Source organism: Takifugu rubripes, chromosome 1 (genome assembly GCF_901000725.2).
Source record: "Takifugu rubripes chromosome 1, fTakRub1.2, whole genome shotgun sequence".
In the NCBI taxonomy this organism is placed as follows: Eukaryota; Metazoa; Chordata; class Actinopteri; order Tetraodontiformes; family Tetraodontidae; genus Takifugu; species Takifugu rubripes.
Window position 1 is genome coordinate 7875386 of NC_042285.1, and position 21643 is coordinate 7897028.

Genomic DNA, 21643 nt, shown 5'->3' on the forward strand with positions numbered 1-21643 from the left:
GATTGTACAGTTGAATTCAAACTAAACCTCAGACTCCAGTTTCAAATCCAGTCACTTGTAAAAGTGGTGATGGTAACCATATCCTGTTTATTGGTCAGTGGAAGTGATGAGTGGTCAGTGAGTCCTACAAGTAGACACATTCACCTCATTCAGATGATCTTTCATTTTACTAGAGAACAGGGTAGAGGAAAATTTTGAGCTTGTAAGAGGGGTTCATTGGCAGATCAAGCATCTCGAGCACCAGCAGTAAAAAGAGCAACGGTTAGTTCACCACATTGCTCCCATCTGGAGGAAATTATTCAATGAGGCTGATGCATCAGATCTGCCTGACACTTCAGCTGATTAACACAGAATTAGTTTCAGTTTGAATAAGCGACATTCACTTACCTTAACATGTTTTAGTGCAAATTCCTTGTAGTGTTTAAAGTATGAACTTTTAGTTCATTAGAAAAAACAACTTAAGCGTACATAATGAGCAGATATTACTGTAGACATGATAATAACAGCTTGTTCTATAAATATGCAGAGCATATTTACTTACTTTTCTATCCTCATTATCAAAAATGTTCTCTGCTGACTGGCTCGTGCCTTCTGTCTAAGCCCTAATTAGCACAGAAACTTTTTATTCACCAAAAGAAACAGGTTGAACATGTGCAGATGCAGTTTTCCCTGCTGTTGTTTCTAGTTCACTAACTGATCCATGAAATTACTAACGTGTCCATTCATCATTTGAACAAAAGTTGAGACCAGCAAGCCCTCAATAAGCTCTTGGTTCATGAACAGTCCATTTCAGTCCATGTGAGTAGTAAAGTGGTTAATTATTTGCCAAATTATATTTCTGTGATGTGAAGGAAAGCCATTGGAGAGCATGAAACAAATACCAAATGTGTAGTCAGTTGTTTGTTGTGCTGGCCCACTTTTAGAATTGGTTTCATATTTAGTTACTCCACTTATTGAAAGGTAGATTAGAGTTCTGTGAGCTCAGAGCCATAAATAAAGTTTCCCTACCTCCTCCTCATGCCAAGTGTTTTGTTTACTGGCCATTGATTGCCCCCTTTCTTTCTCCCCTTTCATTTAAACTTTGATACATGCATCTCCTTGAGCCAAGTGTTGTTCACCTACCAGGAATGTACAGTTAAAATTGCTCCCAAGCTAACATAAATACAGGCCGTGGCTGTTGTAGTGGAGGGAGATGGCAGACACTTGTGTTTGAGCACGAGCAGGTCTTAGTCTTTTTAGCTTTCATTAATCTGTGAGTCAGTTTGTGTCAAGATCCTGCCTCTGATTACAAGTAAATTCTATGAGGTCACAATGAAAATGTGGTGAGTGTGATCCTCACTGTATTTAACACACAAATAGATGACAAAAGAAGAAAAAAATCACTATAGTCCCTTTTCTGACTTTTCAGATTTCCTGGAATACCAATATTTGTCCTACCCAAATGTCCCTCCATCTATGTATCCATGCATGCATCCATTTTCTGTTGATATCAACTGATTCCTAGTCAAATTTTCAGGGTATGCTGAAGTCTATATTCCCTAGGTTCGATAGATAGATAGGAATATGAGATCTACAGATCACCAGTCCATGACCAGACACACACTGGTGTGTATCACTTACTCAAACACACACATGCACGCATGCACACACATACACGCATGCACACACACAGACCATTTTAGCAAAAAAGGTTGTGACAATGCAGTACCCTTCTTGATTTATGTAAATGGTTGATTGGCATCCATTATATTGTGAAACCAGTTCAAAAACAGGACATAATTTCCATCGATGCCACGCTAGAGATATAATTCGAGAAACTTTTTTTCTGCAGAAACTTTTTCTCTACAATTACTTTCATTCAAATTGGCATCCATATTTAGGCAGCAAGAGCAGTGACATATTGTATTCTCACATATGATAACATTAGCGGGGACTACAAGGTATTGTGATTTCATGACTTATTATTATGAAAGGGATTTTAAGATTTGAAGTTACTGACCACTTGGAAAAAAAAAACTCAGACGGGTGGCTCTTAAGCCTTCCGTGATTGTCACTAATATGCACTGTGGATATGAGTGAGTACAAATGCAATATTAAGGGAATTAAAGGGCTTACTTCAGAAGCTTCTATTTAGTGCTTTCAATGACTTTTTAAAAATAGTGTTCCTGAAAGAAAGGATTTAAAATGTGTCCCGTGTCACCGGTCATTGCAGATACTGGCCATGTTTATTATAAAAGCCTTAAAAGATTGTCTGATATACAAACACAGTCCTCATGGAGGAGACAGGAAAAAGAAAGTTCAAACAGTTAATAACATGGACCATATCCTGCAGGTTTGCATGATTTAACTCTCTTGAGTCAAGAACAACACCAACAGTGATCTAATCTATGGCCTGTGTAAAAATGCATTCATCAGCTGCACGTCAAAGAGATAAAGGCTGTTAAGGATTAACTATCTCTCCAAAACCGCAAAAAAAGATTAGGTCATAGCATCTACAGTGCTATTTTTAGAGGTCTTTAACATTGGCATATTAAACAAAACTCTTCGAAATTCAATTAAGAAACCACTCGCCCACAATGACCTGAAAATAACCCTGAGTTATTCTAAAACAAAGGCTCTGCTGAACAGCCGCTGTGCCGCCTCACATGTGGTTTGGAAACAGGAGTGCTTAATACCACAGATTCTTAGAGGCTGTGCCGATTAATGAAGAGTTTCTTTTTCCAGGTGTTGTATTGTGGATACAAGAGATTTGAGGAGTGATTTTTTTATTTTTTTTTACCAAGGGGAGAAATCCTCATGGCAGTAATGAAAACAGTAACACAATATACAGACCTGATCTGACTCGCGGTTCGGATGCAGGAGCAGCAGCGCATTCCAGGTTCCATGAGATAGAAGTAATAGTGCTCACAACACTTTTGATAGCAAACACTGACAGAAAAATCTGTGAGATTGATCTACTTTGTTCTGACACTTAAAGTTGCTGCATCTGTTACAAAAATAGAAGTATACTTTATGAATTCCACAGAGAAAGAATAACTGTTTTTACACCACCTTTATTATACACAAGCTACATGGAGGATATATGAATGTATGTTGAACACACAATAGGGAGTGCTGTTAGGGTGACATGTAACAGGCACTGTCAGTATGTGGAACCTTGCTCAAGGGATCCATAGCAAGGCTCTAGAAATATTTATTATCTATCTACTGCTACTGCAGCTACCATCCCAATTTCCAATTTTGATTTACAACCACAACTTAAACCAGAAATCCTCCAACCCACAGCCAAATAGACAAAAATCTGGTCCCACTGAAATTTGACTGATTGCTAGATTTAGCTTCCAGAGTGCTAATCATAAACCCATGTAGACCATGTTGAGTATCCTGAACAACAAACAGCTCTGATGCAATTGAGTTCTTGGACTTTAACCTGGAGTTTATTTAGTTTAGCTATTCTGTCCAATACTTCTTTTGTTGCTGTAAAGAGAGAATTGGTCAGCAAATTTAAAAAAAAAAAAATCAAATCTACATTTTGACTAACTATGCCAGTTAAGTTTTGCATTTGCATTTTTTGTAGTCCTTTGGCCTATAGGTCTATTAACATGATTATTAATCATTCTTTCTAACACACACAGTTCTTATAGCCACCACATTATTTGCTATTAACTGTCTCATTTACAATGTTAGCTGGAAAGTATACTGAACATTAAACTTGGAGAATAAAAAAGTCTCATTATGCAGGATTGAGCACTGCACCATTGCCACATCACTCCATTGCCACTCTTTTAACTTATAACCCACCTTATATGTGTGGCCATTGTGTTAAAACAAAAACTGCAATGTTCTGTTCAACAGCAACCTCTGGTCATGAAAAATCCCAAAGTCTGCCAATACACTTTTAAAATACAAACAAATACCACACAAAAGTATACAAATATAAAACAACAAACTACAATGGATCCTGCTGCTATGACAAGTGCATTTGGTGCATTAGGTAACATAGTGGCAGCGGGTTGCCTGCAAAGTGAAATCAGTTTTGTTCGGTTTTGTTCCACCTCTTTCCCTCCTCTGTCCTCATATTGTGCATAGCAATAGTAAAAGCCTTTACCCTTTTGCTGTAAGTAACACAGGTGTGCACAGGTGTGTGGTAAAATATATTGAAAGTTGAAACCATATACCGTATTAATTTGAATGGAAGGCACCTTGTTGTGATTAGGATGACAGAAACAGACATGCTGGGCTCCACTCACAGAGAGCACCACAGATGGATCAGAACTGTCTAAAATCAGAATATAAACATTTATAAGATCATAAGATCTGAAGGAATATATTCAGTAAACAGGCTGATACATAAGCTGGCTGAGGTTACATGTGCTGTGTTTAAGAGCAGACAACCACATTTTCCATCAATTATATGAAAAAATATTGTACTGCTCTTATCTCAGATTGGCTTACAAGGTGTGCTTGTGTGCTTTCCTTTGCTTGAAGGGCACCAGAGGGAGTATTTTATTGTGATTTCGGAGCTTGTTTTATTTATGGTATTTTTTTGTCCACTGCTTGGACATCCCAGACATTTATATTTTTCTTTTGGAATAATACCTGAGAGGATTTAATACATTTCATCTGCTGAAACAAAAGCAATTTTCTGATGTGTGTAAGACAAGTGCTTTTTGAGCAACATGAAACTGCATGCAGCATTTACAAAAAGACCAATTATAGCCAACTTGTCATGTATATCACTGTGCTCCGTTAATTAGGTTTGAAGATTAAATGTAAATAAAATACATTTATACTATTATCATAGGTGGATGCTTGGGTGTAAAAAGTGTAAAAAAACAAAACAAAACTATTTATAGTATTTTAGTAGATAAAACACTACAGTAAATTGTAGTAAATTAAGATATTTGAGCTGTACAAGACTCTGGAGTTTGAACCAATAAGGGTGGGATATTTCCCTTAAATCACTCTATTGTTATATATACGGATCTTATGATTCCTGTGACTGCATGCACATCAGACACTTTAAATACAACATCAGAAAAGCCAGTTTTGGGACTGCAGTAAATCAGACAGTGGCGACTAGAGTAATCTGAGGGTAACTTCAATGGTGTAATCTTTACCACTCAGGAATTTGAATCCAGCAATTTGAGTTCAAATCTCAGTTTGAACTCCAGCCATGTGCTAATGTGTATGGTGTAAACAGTGTGAAAATGTCAGTTTCCCCTTCTGGCATCAATGAAAGTGACCCAAGATGTGCACCTTAATTTTGAAATGTAAAAGAAATAACAATTTTATGATTGTTTATTTCTGTTTTGTGACTGACTACCCTTGTTATCACTGTTTGATCCTCACATCCAGGCTTCCCAAGGTATAAGTGTGGAAAAGTGAATCCATCAAAGGTTACCTCCTAAATGTCTCCTAAATGCTGCTTCTCCAAAAGCCAAGAGCCAAGATAACAAGGCACAGAAGATCATATTTTTGAAGGTTTCGGCTGACATACCAGAAGCTATGGGAATTGGTTTCAGCAAAAACAACTTTTTATATTGCGATCAAGCTCGGGCCAATCACATGGAGATCTTATCAGGGGTCAAGTATGTGTTCATTACAGATGTTCTCCAATTAACACTGATCATTCCTTGTTTATGTACACTACTCTTTATTTTCAATACACCTTGGAAATTTCATTAAACTGAAGAAGAGCTCCAACAGGTATTCGGCCTTTGATCCATTGTTTGCTTTAGTTTGATGTAGACGGCTGTCCAATGATACTAAGTATCGTGCTGGTTGGCTTTACTCTGAAATTACCAACTGGGCTAAGAGAGACTTTGTACCTAATAAGAAAGGAAGAATGGGCTACTTTCTATGTTTTTTTATTAATACAGAAAAATAAATGTGCACTTATGTGAAACTACATTTTGCCTATTTATGGAATCTGTCAGGGAAAGTGTGAGATATTATTCTTTCACCAGAGTCACCCCTGCATTCTTTTCAGAGATAAAAGGGAGACTTTTTTTAAAATCTGTCCATTCTTTGTCAAACTCTGTTGCATACAGTTCCCATAATGGTGCTCAACCCCTGAAGAGTTATAATGACCTAACATAGTCCAGAGACTCATCGAGCAGTATAAAGAGGACCGTGAGGTCAAGAACTTTTCAATTTCCTTCCAAATCAACGGTGATTCCAATAAAATCACTCAGTCATGCAAAATATAAATCACCATAGAGGCTCATCTAGAGCCAGATCACAGCTCCTCTATTAACTTGAATAAATCTTATATTTTCTTGGTGTAAAACTGAATATTTGTTTAACATGAGACCAAACTTGGTTGTGGCAGTTGGGGATTATTATCTAGTAATTAGCGATTATTAGATAATAATTGTTGTATGATTAGGGTTGTTGTAACTTCTCTTACACCTAAAATATGTCTATGTGAAAATACAAAAAAGTACACTTTCACAGAGATTGCTGTAAATGGACAGTCCTCGGTTGTGAGGTTAAAACAATAGGTGTTAGAAGTTGCATAGATTACAGTTAAAGTAATAATTTCTTCTTCTAGACATGCTATTAATTACTCATTCATTTACAAACAAGAGTAGAAAAGAGTCTCTAAAGTCATATACATCCAACATGAATGTTTTCTGACCTGTTTTGGTAATTTCTGTCTTTATCTGCTCATGCAGACCATATCAAATTTCTGTATTGGGTTGAGTGACACAGTTGACATTCCGTTGCTTTCAGCAAACTTTAGCATCTAGATCCAGACATAATGACTACTGAAGTTTAAATAACATTTAAATAATATAACCTCCATAAAAATGTATTGAAACAATAATGAAAGAAGCTATTGCAACTCAAAAGCTTTTTCTCTGTAAATGCAGGTCTTCTATGTATGCTGACCTTCTCGCATATTGTCAGAGGCTTATGTGTTCTTTGGCCTGCAGTGTCTGATTGAGCGGCAGACCACTCCAGAGAAATTCAGGCAGCCATTTCTGCAGGCTATGTTCCCATCTCTGACAGACAGGAATGATAAGAGTCGCCTGGCAGCACCAAGAAGCCAAAGTCCTGTAGTACATACAAGGTCACCCATTACAATTTAAAATAAAAGGATACCTGGCAAGGACCTTTAATTTACTTTTGCAAGTACAATTTGTGAGATCCCATGAGAAGTGCAGTAAAGGTGACAGACTTTGACCTAGATGGTCTTTGAGAACATAGAGCAAGCTTTAGTTTCTTATGCAAACAAAAGAGGTGAGAATATCCAGTTTTAGTTTTTTTTTTATCCAGACCCCAAAGCGGAAAGACCCCCCATTATCTCCTTTGTTATAGCCCCGATTAGTACAATCCACAATGATGGAGATAAACCCAGAGATCTCTCAGTCAAATCTACTTTCTTTGCTTCTTTCCACTGGTCCGAGAAGCTGGTCATGCCTGCTCCCGAGTGCTGTTGATCTGACAAATTGCACCTCGCACATGTCAACAGACCCCAACATTTGCGAGCTGTCACTTAAGCTGATGACCAGGAGAGCAGCAGACAGATTGCAGATGTGTGGAATATTATGAGTGGGAACTCTGCATATGATGATGTCTGTGTGTTTACATATCAATTTAGATGTCCTTTTCCACCCAACAGAGGCTGTGCAGACATGTGACACCTGCAGATATTAGACACCTCGCTGTTCTTCCTTAATCTCTGTCACCTATGTTTACTCTGTTTTCATGGATCCATGTTTATATGTTGTATCATGTTATTTATGTTCTATGTTAACATTGAATCATGTTTTTAGTTGTTTTTTCCAGCATGGATCACAGACCGCAGAGAATGAAATGGTCTTCAGGCACTTTGAAAGAAGAAATGGAAGAGTGAAAAAGAAATTAGAGTTGGAATTACTACAAACTTCCAAAGGGGCCTGCTCTAATTTTTGATGGTTCTTGCACTAAATAGTGAAAAGCGATCTGAATTACTGTACACAGACAAGGTTAAAATATGATGTCACATCATCTGGATTGATGACAACTCTTCAGACATTGATGGGAAGGAATCCTTGCTGTCTCTCAGATTCCAGCATCATTTCTCTGAAGCTGAGGACACTGTGTACGGTAGTTGTATTTTGCCTCCTCCCCTTACTTGTCCCCACCTCCCAGCTCCTATGGAGCCAATGAGTCGTTCAGGCCTGTGATCATCATCGTCGGTCCACAACTCAACACACAGGCAGCCAGTGACTTTGCCATGGAAATGAGTGTGTGGTGGGGGGGACAGACAGCTAGTGTGTTGCAATGACTGGAGGTGTCACCTTTTTGAATCCACCACATTTTTGCTTCGAGTCAGTTCTAATTGTGTTCATAAGGATGTTTGTATTGGTATTGCAGATGTCTTTCCTTTATCTGAAAAACCTTTATGATTTTGATGCTGCTATAGACTAGATAAATACTAGATAAATACTAGAAAAATACTAGAAAATACAAAATTATAATATAAATACTAGAATATCATTATTCCTAATTACATGCAAGCTACAGCCATTGCTCAAGTCCTTAACAATGGTAATAAGATTGTAAACAATAAGTAGGATCATTTCATACTGTTCAGAGCATAAAATGTATACAAAAAAGGCCACCCTTTCAGTTCTAATCTGTGTGATAGTTTGGATAATTTATAATAGAACTGTCATTTAGATAAAGTAAATCCATAGACTGTGGACACTGTGACCGTACACTGGGTGATAATCACCACATACTGAGGATTATGTGTTTCAAAGCTGTCTATGTTGCAATAAAATAAAACCTCAAAGAACAGCAGATCTCAGAGAAAAGTTCCTGGATTTGTTGGAGAAATTTAAGGGAGTTAGATGCAAGGACACACTTAAGAGGTAGTTTTTACTCTGGACCACCAGAGTAAATAAGAATTTTAAAGTGAAGAATAGACACAGAATATATCAGAGAAAATGTCTGATGCAAACAAGACTCAAGGACATATTAACAAAAAGATGCCATGTAAGTTGTGTGTTGATTTGAACAATTGATTTGTTTAAATCACTAACTTTTTAAGCATGTCAAATTCTGACCGGAAGTGAAATATCTTGATTAAAGTCCTCTTTTACAAACCAACCCTTTACTTTTCAAACAACCGTCCCAGTTTAACACCCTTGAATCATCAGACTCACAGTTTTGGTCTAATATGGAAATGGCTCCAGTGCATGCTCTCTTAAGAGGTGAGCTTATTTGTTTATTTGATGATTTATTGATTTATTTGTTCAGTTTTCTCTAATATTTATTCTTCCATTTTCTGCAGTAAATAATATTGAGTCGCTAGACCCCTTAATTACTACATGATGTTGTTGTATTTCTGTTTTAGAAGAGTAGACCAATGATCCCCACCTTTCATTACTTTTGATACTTGTGAAAAAAAGTTATTCTTGATGCCTTTTTATACTGGTTTGATTGTTACTGCTCTTCTATCATCAGGGATGTTTGATCTCCTTTAAACAGACCACAGTTCAATTTCTCAGATAGTCTGATTTGTTCAGCTAGGTGAGAAAGCTCATCTGAGCTGCAATGTTTTTTCCTCCTGGTTGGTGCTCATTTCCCGGCAGTTTGGTCCGCTTACAAAAACGCAGTGTGAAAGTGAACAGAACAAAACCTTTGGCATTCACCACTCAATGGAACTGAGTTACTCAAAATATCATAGTGTGAAAGTGCCTTTATATAACACTCAAATGCTTTTTGAGATTTGCTGTAAAAAAAAAAATCATGATTAGACATGAGCGCATTGCTATTATAACATAACAGCCCAAGATTGCCTGTCATTGTAAAATCCAGAATACCACATGATGACTGAGCTTACTGCCTGACAACTGATAAAGCACATTGTAAGACAGTAATACATGAAAGTTTAGTTCTCTGCTTTGTTTCAGTTTGATTTGCCTTTCCTATTTTTTGCTGCTGCCTGCTCTTGAGGCCATTAAAATTGCCATACCCAATGAGGTAAAGGCAATAGCTTTATATGGTCCCTAATCCTGTTAACTGCGTCAGCAGGACCAGATTTGTGTGATTCTTTTTCACTCAGTCAGGAGTGTTGTACAGTTTTCCAAACCTAACAAATAAATGTAGTGTGGCGGGGTTTACACATACATACATACATACACACACACACACACACACACACACACACACACATACATACATACATACATACATACATACATACATACGTAAAAGAAGCGGGAAAAAAGACATCAAGAAACCCCAATACATATACAGACATCCCCATTCTCAACCCTACAAAAATGACCTACCAATGGTCCCTGGGGTCTTAAAAGCAACAGTGTTGTTAGTGTGAGCTTGTTGTTTCAGCTTTTGGAATCAGATGAGGAAGAAAGTAAGGTTTGTCTCCAAACTACCTATCTAGGGCAAAATCACAAAAAAAGAAGGCAACATACCGAATCAATGGGTCGGCATGACGATAGCATAATTCCTTACTTACAATTCACATAAGTCAGCCCTCTGTAGATAGCACATGTAGCCTAGTATTTGGTTTGAATGTGGAATAGCAAAAAATGTCAGCCCTGATAAATGTTCAGGGTTGGTGATTAGACAAACTACCCTCCGGGTGAGTGTGCAATTACGTAGTACACACGTGCACATGTAGCTAGAAACACACCACACACACAAACACACACACACACGTAGACCTATAAATAAGGCTGTGGTCCTGCTGGGTCAAGTGGAGTCCAGCCTGGCAGATACCAGCCCTGTACACAGGGATCAGTCTGTGGCCCATGGCAACCCTTGTGTCTGCTTCCTATTTGTACCTAGATCAGATTACCGACCCAGCCGTAGACCCTCTTCAAAACTGTTTTTGCAAGAACTAAAATCTTACCCGGTATCACTGTTGCATGTTTTATTCTGTCACACAGATGTCAGTGGGGGAAAGGAGGGGTTGCGAGGTTGTGGGGAGGTGGGGTCATACCAATAAAAACACGGCTCCAGTTGGTCCTGAATGAGAGAAGGAATGTGCTGCCTGACAGGCCATTTCAGCTAGGTCATTTAGAAGTTCTGGAGCAGGCCAGGAGATTCAGATAGCTAAATATTTGCAGTACTGAGACCTTTCTGTATGTCTTCTATGAATCATGCAGTGATGAGATGATGCAAATCTACTGTGTCATTGGTATTGGTTTTTAATCACAATGGAAAAAGGCAGAAGCCAGCTACTGATTTGGCCTATGATGAGTTGATACAATATTTCAGTCCTCCATTATCCATTGAAATGAAACCAGTTAAAATCAGTGACTTCGAATATATTTTAGTTATTTATCGTTGCTGCTTTATTTTGATATGATTTGAAAGAAATGTAGATAGACCCAAACAAAACTCATAGGGGAAGATTCAGTTGTGTCAGTTGATTCATTAGAACTTACGGCCAAGCAACCAGTTGATTGAGCTTGTTGGGAACATTGTCTTTGTCCCAGTACACACCGATGGGAGTGAAATCATTTTTTGTAGAAATTGTGTTGGTTCTGCTACAATAGCCATTTATGCTCTTTCTGATAATATTGGATCATTTATTTGTGAACAAGTTTCCAACAAATTAGTGTAAATATGAACAAAATAAGCTGTTACAGTTTACTTGCACAACCAGACCATGCTAAATTTAAACGTGACATCTTCACCTGAAAATATTTTAGGCATTATTCAGTCATTCTATTTGTTCAAGTTTTTACTTAATTCATTTCTTTTTGCACTCTGTCAAGCATCATAAGTCTTAAACCTAGCACACATGGTTTCTCTTTATGTGCCGTCTATTGCCCTGTTAGTCATGGACACACATTAACAAGACTACAGCCCTTATTAATAGGCAGGAGTTAGTGTTAAGCTGTGGTGATGCGGACCTGTCTCTTTGTTGAAGCCTTTACAGTCACCCCAGTCTGCCTCCTGCTCGCTTCTGTGGCCGCCAGCCAGAGCCTGTAGACGGCACTGGAGGCAATGTCAATTGCTGAAACCTAAACAAGCAGGAAAGCACACACAACATCATCCCCTCCCTGTGTTTTCACTCTTACATGAAGCGGAGACAGTCAGAGCCCCTCGCACCCAGTGCTCGGGTTTGGGATTCCTTTCAGCTCATTTTCCCAAACATTCTGACATGTCCAGAAGTCTGAGCAAGGGGACAGCAGTAAAGATGACCAAACTGAAGACAAGATAAAGCATGACCACAGAGGAGTGGGTGTAATTGGAGACAGGAGTGGAGGTGGTTGGCTTGGGCTCGTCTTTCTGTCACTGCTGGTTTGGATTCAGTTGGCTCCCTTTGGAAATTGTTCATTATAACCACTGCTCAAAGAAGGGAAACACTCAACCGCATTTTGGCTCCATCCCTACGTTTTTTTCCAAGCCTCCGTCAACTCCTCTCACAGTATATTTCTGACTCCTCCACCCTCTCCTCTGCTCTTATATTCTTTATAGTTCATCCAATTTGTTTTCATTCCTTAATCTTCTTCGTTTCCTTGTTTTTTGTCAGTGACCAATGTCATGAGAACATTCAGCATTCTGATAACACTGATTGCCTGCTGATAAAGGACTGACTCACTCTGAAGTTAAATCTGTTGACAAATCTAGTGTCCATCATCTAACCTCATTTTACCCTATTGCCCTGTTTTTCTTTGCAGTGCAGTGATAGTTTTTTAAAAAAGGTGTCTACTTTTTAATATTTATGCAAAACACATAATTGTTTTATGGAGAATAGAAAAATAATTGGGCTGTGGAAAGTGAGGGACACATGACACTACAACTGAAATATTGTAAATGTGGGAATTATTTAAATAGCATATTACACTGTTGGTGCCGGTGGTGACAAGTATAGTGGGGACCAGTGAAAACTGGAAGTGTTGGATTCATCATACTTCCAAATTTTGACACTGTGAATAGAAATTGGTTCAAGAGCATCTGTCTTCTGTTATTTGTCACTTATTTCTACCCAGAGTCATAGGAAGGTGCTGTCATCTACCCCAGCCAATGGTACTTTTAAGCACTTTATTGGGACTGTTGTCTTTGTGCCAGTACACGTGCTTGGGAGAGTAACTGATCTATGGTTGAAATCACGTGACCTACATGACAATAAGTAGCTCCATTCCGACTGGTCCGTAGCTTGAGAACTGATTTCAAACGTGCTTGTGTGCACTTTAAAGTGCAGTTTTGGTTGTAATAATTTGGGATATTATTAGGTGTCGTCTTAATATTTTATGGGAGGTTTGCTGTCAGTTTTTAATTATTTTGCTTTTATTTAATGCTTTTACATTGCAACATATCTGAGGTCATTTTTTTCACATGTGATAAATAAGGCAGCATGTAATACCAGCAGTTTACATTGAAACGAAATGCAAGGTAGTTAGCACCGGTCTTTAAAAAATATATTACATACAAGCTTTTGTTTACAGTGGAAAGTACATAAACTCCCTTCTCCCCAAATTTAAAAATAGAATTTGTCTGATTTCTGGGAGTTCTTACAATGATGTACAGTGAAGCATTCATTTTCTTCCAACTCTGGCAGTTATCATCTTACATTGTCAGCAGATAAAAGATGATGCATATTTTAGCTTCCTTTTACATCTTTTATGAGTACTGCTATTCTCGTCAGCTGTATTTGCACATTGAATCACCATTGATTCACTTATGGCGTTTATCTGAGAACCACCCAGCAATGAAACATCACCAGGAGCCAGGACCGCATCTAGAAGACTGAGGCAGAATTGCAAGACAAAATAAAGACTGACAGGGCACTATTACCACCTCCAACCTCTGTAAGCCACAGATAACTGAAAACTAATTAAGGTAAAATCCTGAATCCTGCTTTTGCATTCATTCAGTACAGCCGATCTTCCATTCATGCTGCTTTTGCCAGTACACTTAAGTATGCTTCTTTATGTTCGCCAGTGATGCTCTTGAAAGCAATTGGTCAAGGGACAGCTGGATTCCAAAGATGGTAGAGACATTTAAAGCATTTGAAATATGTATGTGTGTGTTCCTATCAGCAGCTGCTCAGCTGCAGTGGTGGTGTGGGGGTGAATAAGACTGATTCGGTGTTTATGGGAACTGATGGCAACAACAATGGGAAGCAGTTGCTTAAATCACCACCCAGTCACTTTGTATGACATAGCCGTGCAGTCCGCTGACTTTTGGATGTCATTTTTATAATATTTTGTGCAGTTTGAGCATTTCAACTCCTCACATCTGTTACATCTTAAAGCACAAGAATGGACACCAAACATTGGCTGTCATGGTTTTTGATCTAGATGTCTGCACAGTTGGCCAATAAACTCACTGGGCTTAGGTTGTAGCATCATGGAATGTGGGTTTTCACCAAGTCGTGCACATTTATTGTATCAGAGATCTTGCAGTGCATCAGAGGGAGGAGCACAAAAACGTGTCTTATGACAGCCTGCTGCACGCTTAATGTATATAATGTAAAAAAAACATGCTCTTGGATCTGTCTAATTGGTTTATGAGCATGAACTTCTTTTGTCTCTTTCTTTACACACATGTGCAACTCCAGACGGTTCAGATGAGACTTGTCACATTCGTTGACATAGGCCCCAATTAAAGGGGAGGATTAAGCCAGGGCTGGGTGACCTCTCCTGGAATCTTTCAGAGATGCTGTGTGTACACTGTCAAACCCTTTGACAAACCTTCCCTTTAAGCACTTTCACCTGTTAATTAAGACACTGGACTCCTGTGCATGTGTATGTGTGTGTGTTCATTCACAGTGCATGCAAGATGAATGTACCCGTGACTGTCATCTCAAGATTTGCAGCCTGAGAAGCTTCTATGTAAATATTTGAGTTAAGCGTTGTGCTGCTTTTTGGAGTTCACTGAGGCGCACATCAGCACGCGGGTTACAGAAATGGAACCATTGCCGTCATTTATTACATTGAATCATTTAATGTTTTGGCGTGTCCATCGCTGCTGTGTGCATGTCAAAGCTCAGCAACAAAAGCCGAGCAGTGTTTATGGTGTGATGGGATTAAAATGGATGGCGGTGGGGCAGAAGCAGTGAGCTGTTGCCGTAAGAAGCTTTGAGTGGCTGATTAGTGTGGGGTTGCTGTGGAAAGTGGAGAAAAGAGCTGCAGTCACACACTTTTCTTTGGTGTAGTTTGTATTTACAGTAGCAAAATTGGAAAGTGGTGAGGATATTAGGGAATGTTTTTGGGGACTTGTGGAGAGCGACAAGCTGGAGATGGAGCTGAAGGAGATGAAAAGATATGGAGAAAATATTTTTATATTAGGAGACAAACCTTTGGGCCTAAATTAAGGAAAACCTTTAAAATTTCAACAAGAAAAAATGTTATCTAGAGAGATTTCTTGATATACTGTAGCCTCCGTGACCCCAGCTGCTCTTGGGAAAGTTGAGGATGAAATATATTTGGGAGTGGCAACCGCTGGAAAATAAGCATATTTACCAAATGTTCCACTGTTCTTTTAAATATAACAATAAAAATCACGTTTGGACTTTAGCATGTGACCAAAACCCACAGTCATCATCATGACAGTGACAATGACATTTCTGTTGGTGATAAAATGGAATTTGGGGAATTGATGTTTTACATGATTAGCCCAACCAATGCTTTTACATTTTTTGCATCTTAATTTATTTATTTATAACCTTGATCTAACCAAGCATCTAACAACAATATAGTATCTTACATTAATGTAGCAAGTACAACAGATATATTATGTATACAAACTGTATACAAAGTCCTAATATAGAAAATCCCATTTGTTAAATAAGTACTTATGGTCTAGTATATTACTTCATGGCTATGTTGTGTGCAAAGCATCTACAATGACTGAATAGGTGAAATTATTGGAAATTTAGCTCCTGTGAGACAGATTCTGTCAATATTAGATTTTTTCCAACACTGGAAAGTTACTGTCTCTGCTTTTCCCAGTTTCTCCCTCCTGGCTGTACTGTTGCTCCACTATCTGTGTCTCTATCTGGATCTAATCGCTCCCCCTCTCTCCTCTTCAATGACGGCCAACAGGGCTGATAGGCAGATATATTTACACTGGTGAAGGAAAGGAAGAAAGGAGGAAGAAGTCATCAGCAGGGGCCTATCTGCCCAGCCTCGCAGACTCTGGCAGGCGGAGCAAACTTTAAGGCTCCTCCCCATACAGGGCATATCTCTCTCTCTCTGTGCTCTCCCTGGGCCTCAGAGTTTTCAGCTGGATGGGACCAAAGCTTGACCAGACTCACACAGTCCCACGTCAGCCTCTCGGGGATAGGAAGCAGAAGACATAGTCTGCAGCCAGCACTTACACCGGCTGCTGATAGATTCCACAAAGCCAGTGAATTATTTTCCCTACATCACTTTTCCACTAGAGCACTTGATGAAGCAGGCTGCTACATTTAATCTTCATCCAGAGCTGACCAGGAGGGTCAAAGTGCACACTGCAAATCGAATGACTTCATTTTGCACCTCTTAAACACTGGACCTGTATTGTTAGCATTATGACTCTTTTGGGCTCCGAACACTCCATACTGATACGAAGCAAGTTTAGATCAGGTAAGTCACCTGATGACTCTGTGTGAAAGTTATGTCTTCTTTGTTGTTCCTCTCAGCAACCTGGCAAAACAAATGTCAACACATGGCATTTACAGGCAATCCTTCACACATTAATATCACTCTAAGTTGCGTTGACACTTGTGATGAGCTTTTCAGTTCACACAAGCAAACAGGTGTGTCATAAATTGATGCTGAGAAGAAAATCAGAGGGAGGCTGGCCGAGGTCAAGAAATCCTGCACAGTAACAACTGAGCCCTGACGATGTGCCCTGTCAAGCTGTGAGAGATTCATAGGCTGGCTGTATTTCTTTGATGATGTTTCTTCCCTCATAAAAAGAGGACATGTGAGGGTGGTGTCTTGGGCAGGTTACTGCACTTGCTCCATGCCAACTTGCTGCTGAGGCAAACCAGAGAGATATTTCCCAGTGTGTGCAGGCTGATAATGGCAGATTATGGAACTGGAGAGGGGTCACAGGTTATCTTGCTGTAGTTCAGTGGGAAGCTGTGTATGTGGGTGTATATGGGTCTATTTGAGAGATGGGGGAAGAGCGTGTATAATAGCAACAATTATATCTCCATCTTATGTACAGCAGCTGTTGGAGCGTTATTTCCACATACTCTATTCTCTTGCTGTTAAACGTTTAACATTATGAAGAACGTATTTCTGTGTGTAGTCTGAGCAACACTGCCACCTCCCTGAGGGAAGTGTAACTGTCAGTGACAATTGCAAAGTGCAAAACCCAGCTTTCTCTGTTGCCTCTAAAACTCTAAATTCTCTAAAAGCAACTCTCCAAACTGCTGTGAATGTGCCAAATGTTGCTGTCAGCTTTTCTTTACAGTTTGCCTGTGAGTTCTAATTGCTTACCAGAAATGGCAGAGTAAATGATGCCTTTCCTCTGAGTTGTTTAGAGCAGATCTGTGGGTTGGGAAATGACCCCTAGTGCTCCAGGGAGGACAACAAGGCAGATGTTTCAGAAGTGAATGAGAGGTGTCCCATTGGCCATGTCCAAGCTACTCCACAATAATTCACTTAATAAAATTGTCCAAAGGGGCCATGTGAGTTGGCAGTTTATCTAACATGCATTTAGCAGTTTTGTTTTGGCTTTCGAGAATGGATTTGTCTTGACATATTTTTTAAGTTGTTAAATTTCCTCTGATTTAATGTGACTACTCGAAAAGTCACACCATATTTTGATTTTGACTGGCTCAACCAAGGTGGTAGTGCCTTTACTTGTACTGTACATTTTCAAAATTATTAACTCAGGCTCAGTGAAAATTCACTGGCTTGATCTGACAAAAATCTGTGGAGCTCAAAGTCAAATGATTATTCTGCTGCGAGTTTAGTAAAACTGGGTTTAGAAAACTGAAGGTCAGTTTAGAACCTGAGAAGAGGTTGCAGTAGATTACATGCACAATTGCCCATGCACAGAAATTCAATCATGACCAACATGTATATATGGATTCATGTCAATCTATTCGTGTCTGCTGTTACATTACATGTTCCCACGATGCATAGTTCAAACACTTTGCTTTTGAATGCAGCACATTAAAATGAATGACAACTCTTTTTTATATGATATCTGTGAGCAGAGCTGCAACAGTTTATTGTACTTCGGGCCATTTCCAATTCAGTTTTGATAAGGTTACTATAAAGTAGGGTCATGACTGTGCAAAGATTGAGTCTTTACTGCCACGGAAAACAGCCTATAGTTAGGATTAAAATATGGTGATGCAAGGTAACAACCAATTTGAAGGGTCAAGGGAATTTATGAGTGCACGAGTGAAATATTGAGCGTAAAAGAGGTGAAGCTGCACATAATTCTCTCCATGATAACCGTTGATGTAAAGGGGAGTCTCAGACAGTCAGGTGGTTCAAGAATTACAGCTTTCTTTAAGTTGATGCTCATGAGTTGCATTTTGAGATCCATTTAAACCAGTTGTCTGTCTGTTAACTGTATTTTCCTGTTGGCAAGTCTATGTGAACTACTGCTGTCCAATACTAAAATTATAGATTAAGAGGTCATTACAGACTTTCCCCAGTCTAGAGGTTGCTGGTTCATTGATGTTCCATTTTCATTTCAAATGGTTGTAGTCCAAGTTTTCATGTTTTGCCTCATCATGGCTTCACCTGTAGCTAAGGTGGGAGAGCATAACTGATTATAATACCATCACTACATCAATGCACACTGTGAGTTGTTAAAGATTACTCGAAAAATTTACAAAGGATAAAAAATATAGTCCTTTCAATATTTAAAGCAGGTGCTGTCAGTGTATTAGCAGTGCATAGAGATGCCCTGACCTGTTGCTCTGTGCGAGCTAGCAGCTACATGTTGAGACGAATTTACACCCGTGCCAAACTTATCATCCTGAAGCAACACTAGACTGGCTGGAGTGATCCAGCAGAAAGATTTCGACTTTTTTTGCTGAGAGGATACAATGGGCCGTGAAGCGGCACCACCAAGAAGACAACAGAAGCGAGGCAAACAAGGGCTATGCTAACTGTCACTGCACAAAAACCAGCAGTTTGGCCATGTTTGTCCCCATTTTACCAAAATGGGCAAGATTAAACTTCATTTACAATCAAATAGACAGTTGCATTAGGGTGATAACGGGGACCTGGCTGCATGTGAACATTCTGGACCTATCTGTGGAGCTAGCAATCTTTTGGGCAGACCACACATCAGACTTGGGGAAAGGTCCATTTAAGCTTCTGCTTCTGAGTAGCTTGTGGGGGTTTGTGTCAATATTGCATCATCTGTGACCATCACAGAGGCACATCGTGCTCCTCCTAAAAATTATAACTGTATAGAGAGGGACTGCAGACCATGGCAGACCAGTGACTAGTTCAGCAAACTAAGTAAATTCTAGGTGTCATTATTCCAACTTTACTTTGTTTTGTGCCATGACGTTTTTGTTTTGGCCAGGGTGATCTAATTTTTCACTATCAATTTGAATTCAGCAAAGAAACTGGTCATATATCCTTTATTTGAGCATTTGAGCTAAATGACAAATGGAATAGCTTGTCTGATTTTCTTATTGCCCACTCATAGAGTGTTCTCTGTCTGTTTTGTTTTTTTCTACAATGGATGTCTTGGTGTATGTGCTTTTCGCTAATCAAAACTTTCTAATAATTCACATGTGTCAAACTCAGTCCTCGAGGGCCACGATCCTGCCAGGTTTTCTGTCCTACCAGGCTGAAAATGCATTCAGTGGGATAGAAAACCCGGCAGGATCGTGGCCCTCGAGGACTGAGTTTGACATGCCTGGAGGGATTGTCAGTAAATATAATTATGAAGGTTTCCCCTCTGCACTCATTGGGATTCAAACAGAGAAGCAGATGACAGACCGTTAAAAATGGTATGGCATCTATCACTTATATGGAAAGTTTCATAGCAAACCAGACGACAGTCTATAGAAGTATAGATGATGAATCCCATCTATATAGAAAACGTGTTCATGTGGCCGACAGGCTACGCAGAAGCATAACGAGGCCTTAAGATAAGAGGAGGGGCATGTGCGTCTATATTTACAGCAGTTTACGCATGGTCACTGCCGTTATTGAGAGACACTGCTTTCCAGACGTGGAATTTTTATCGATGTTATGTAGATTTTTTTAACTGCCACGTTAAATTCCAGTGGTTGTAGCTTCTGTATATTACTACTCAAGGGCTAATGTAGCTGCATGAGAGAATTAGAAAGCAACAGAAAAAAGACTCAGAGGGCTTCTGCATTGCTGCAGGAGCCATTAACCACACAAAATGAAAGACTTTGCTCATCGGATTTTAGAATCAATAAATCAATCTTTTTTATATAGCGTCTTTTACAATCAAAATTGTTTCTAGACGCTTTACAGAATCTCAGGGCCTGACCCCAAACAAGCAACAGTGGCAAAGAAAAACTCCCCTTTAACAGGAAGAAACCTTGAGCTGGACCAGGCTCATGTAGGGGGACCCTCCTGCTGATGGCCGACTGGGTAGAGTGAGAGGAGAGGAGAGGAGAGGAGAGGAGAGGAGAGGAGAGGAGAGGAGAGGAGAGGAGAGGAGAGGAGAGGAGAGGAGAGGAGAGGAGAGGAGAGGAGAGAATATGCATAGATCATAGAAAATACATACAGAAATACATTATATTAACTAAATTAAGCTGCCAGTAGAGTCGAGTTGAGTGGATCAGCGGGGTTGGAGAGGAGAGGAGAGGAGAGGAGAGGAGAGGAGAGGAGAGGAGAGGAGAGGAGAGGAGAGGAGAGGAGAGGAGAGGAGAGGAGAGGAGACCATTTCCTAGTAGGGTGACAGAGGCCTGTCAGGTGACAAGAAGGTTGACGTTAAAACAAGGATTGTAGGAACACTAGATGAGGTCCACACAAACATTTCGGGAGCCTACAAGACCTGCCCTTCCCCTCACATATGACACTTGGACCATATTTCCTTGTTTCTGACACCAACTTACAAACCCTCATTTGCAGGCCTGAGCCACAGTACAAGCCAACTATCTCCTTGTAGGCCACACTATCCTTGTAGGACTGTTTTGAGAACATGTTATGGGAGATCCTTGAGGACTCAGACATGGAGTTGTGATGACCCTCTGTGCTGTCTTAAATCAGTTTCTGCATGGACCGTGTAACGACAAGAAAACAGGTGAACATGTTCTCCAACCCAAACCCTGGTTTAACACCAACATCAGAGCACTACTCCCAGTCAGGGATTCAGCACCGAGGTTGTGACACAGGTAGGACTACAGGAAGGCTAAAGCAGACCTGAAGAGAGGCACCAAAGCTGCTAAAACAAAATACAGAAAGCAGAGCCAAACAAGTCCATGTGGAAGTCCATCCAGAACAATACAGACTACACACAGTGCAAAACACACACCCCCTTTAGTAACATTTCTCTCCCAGACTAGCTCAATGTCTTTCCCCCACTTTGAAGGGGATAAGCAAGCAGGCAGAGTACAAAAAGCTGACTTAAGGCTGACCAGCCCCCCACCACCCAAAAACATTAGTTACTGCAAGTCCTGCATGGCATCGACATTAGCAAAGCACTACGACCAGATGGAGCACCAGGGAAGATGCTGAAATTATGTGCCTACCAGCCTGCTGCAGTATGCACT

General features: G+C 39.7%; 1 protein-coding gene across 6 annotated transcripts in view; it reads left to right on the top strand.

Annotated features, from left to right (window-relative positions):
* Nucleotides 1–21643, top strand: part of myocd (myocardin) — a 91074-nt gene that overhangs the window by 50079 nt on the left and 19352 nt on the right. For 2 of the 6 annotated variants that reach the window (XM_011619603.2, XM_029834776.1), the window contains exon 1: nt 10968–16547. The exons of the other annotated variants lie outside the window; for them this stretch is intronic. In XM_011619603.2, the coding sequence (XP_011617905.2) occupies nt 16493–16547 (55 nt within the window). In that variant the 5' untranslated portion in view covers nt 10968–16492. Of the gene's footprint in view, nt 1–10967; nt 16548–21643 lie in introns of those variants that run through there. 6 annotated transcript variants of the gene reach the window in all.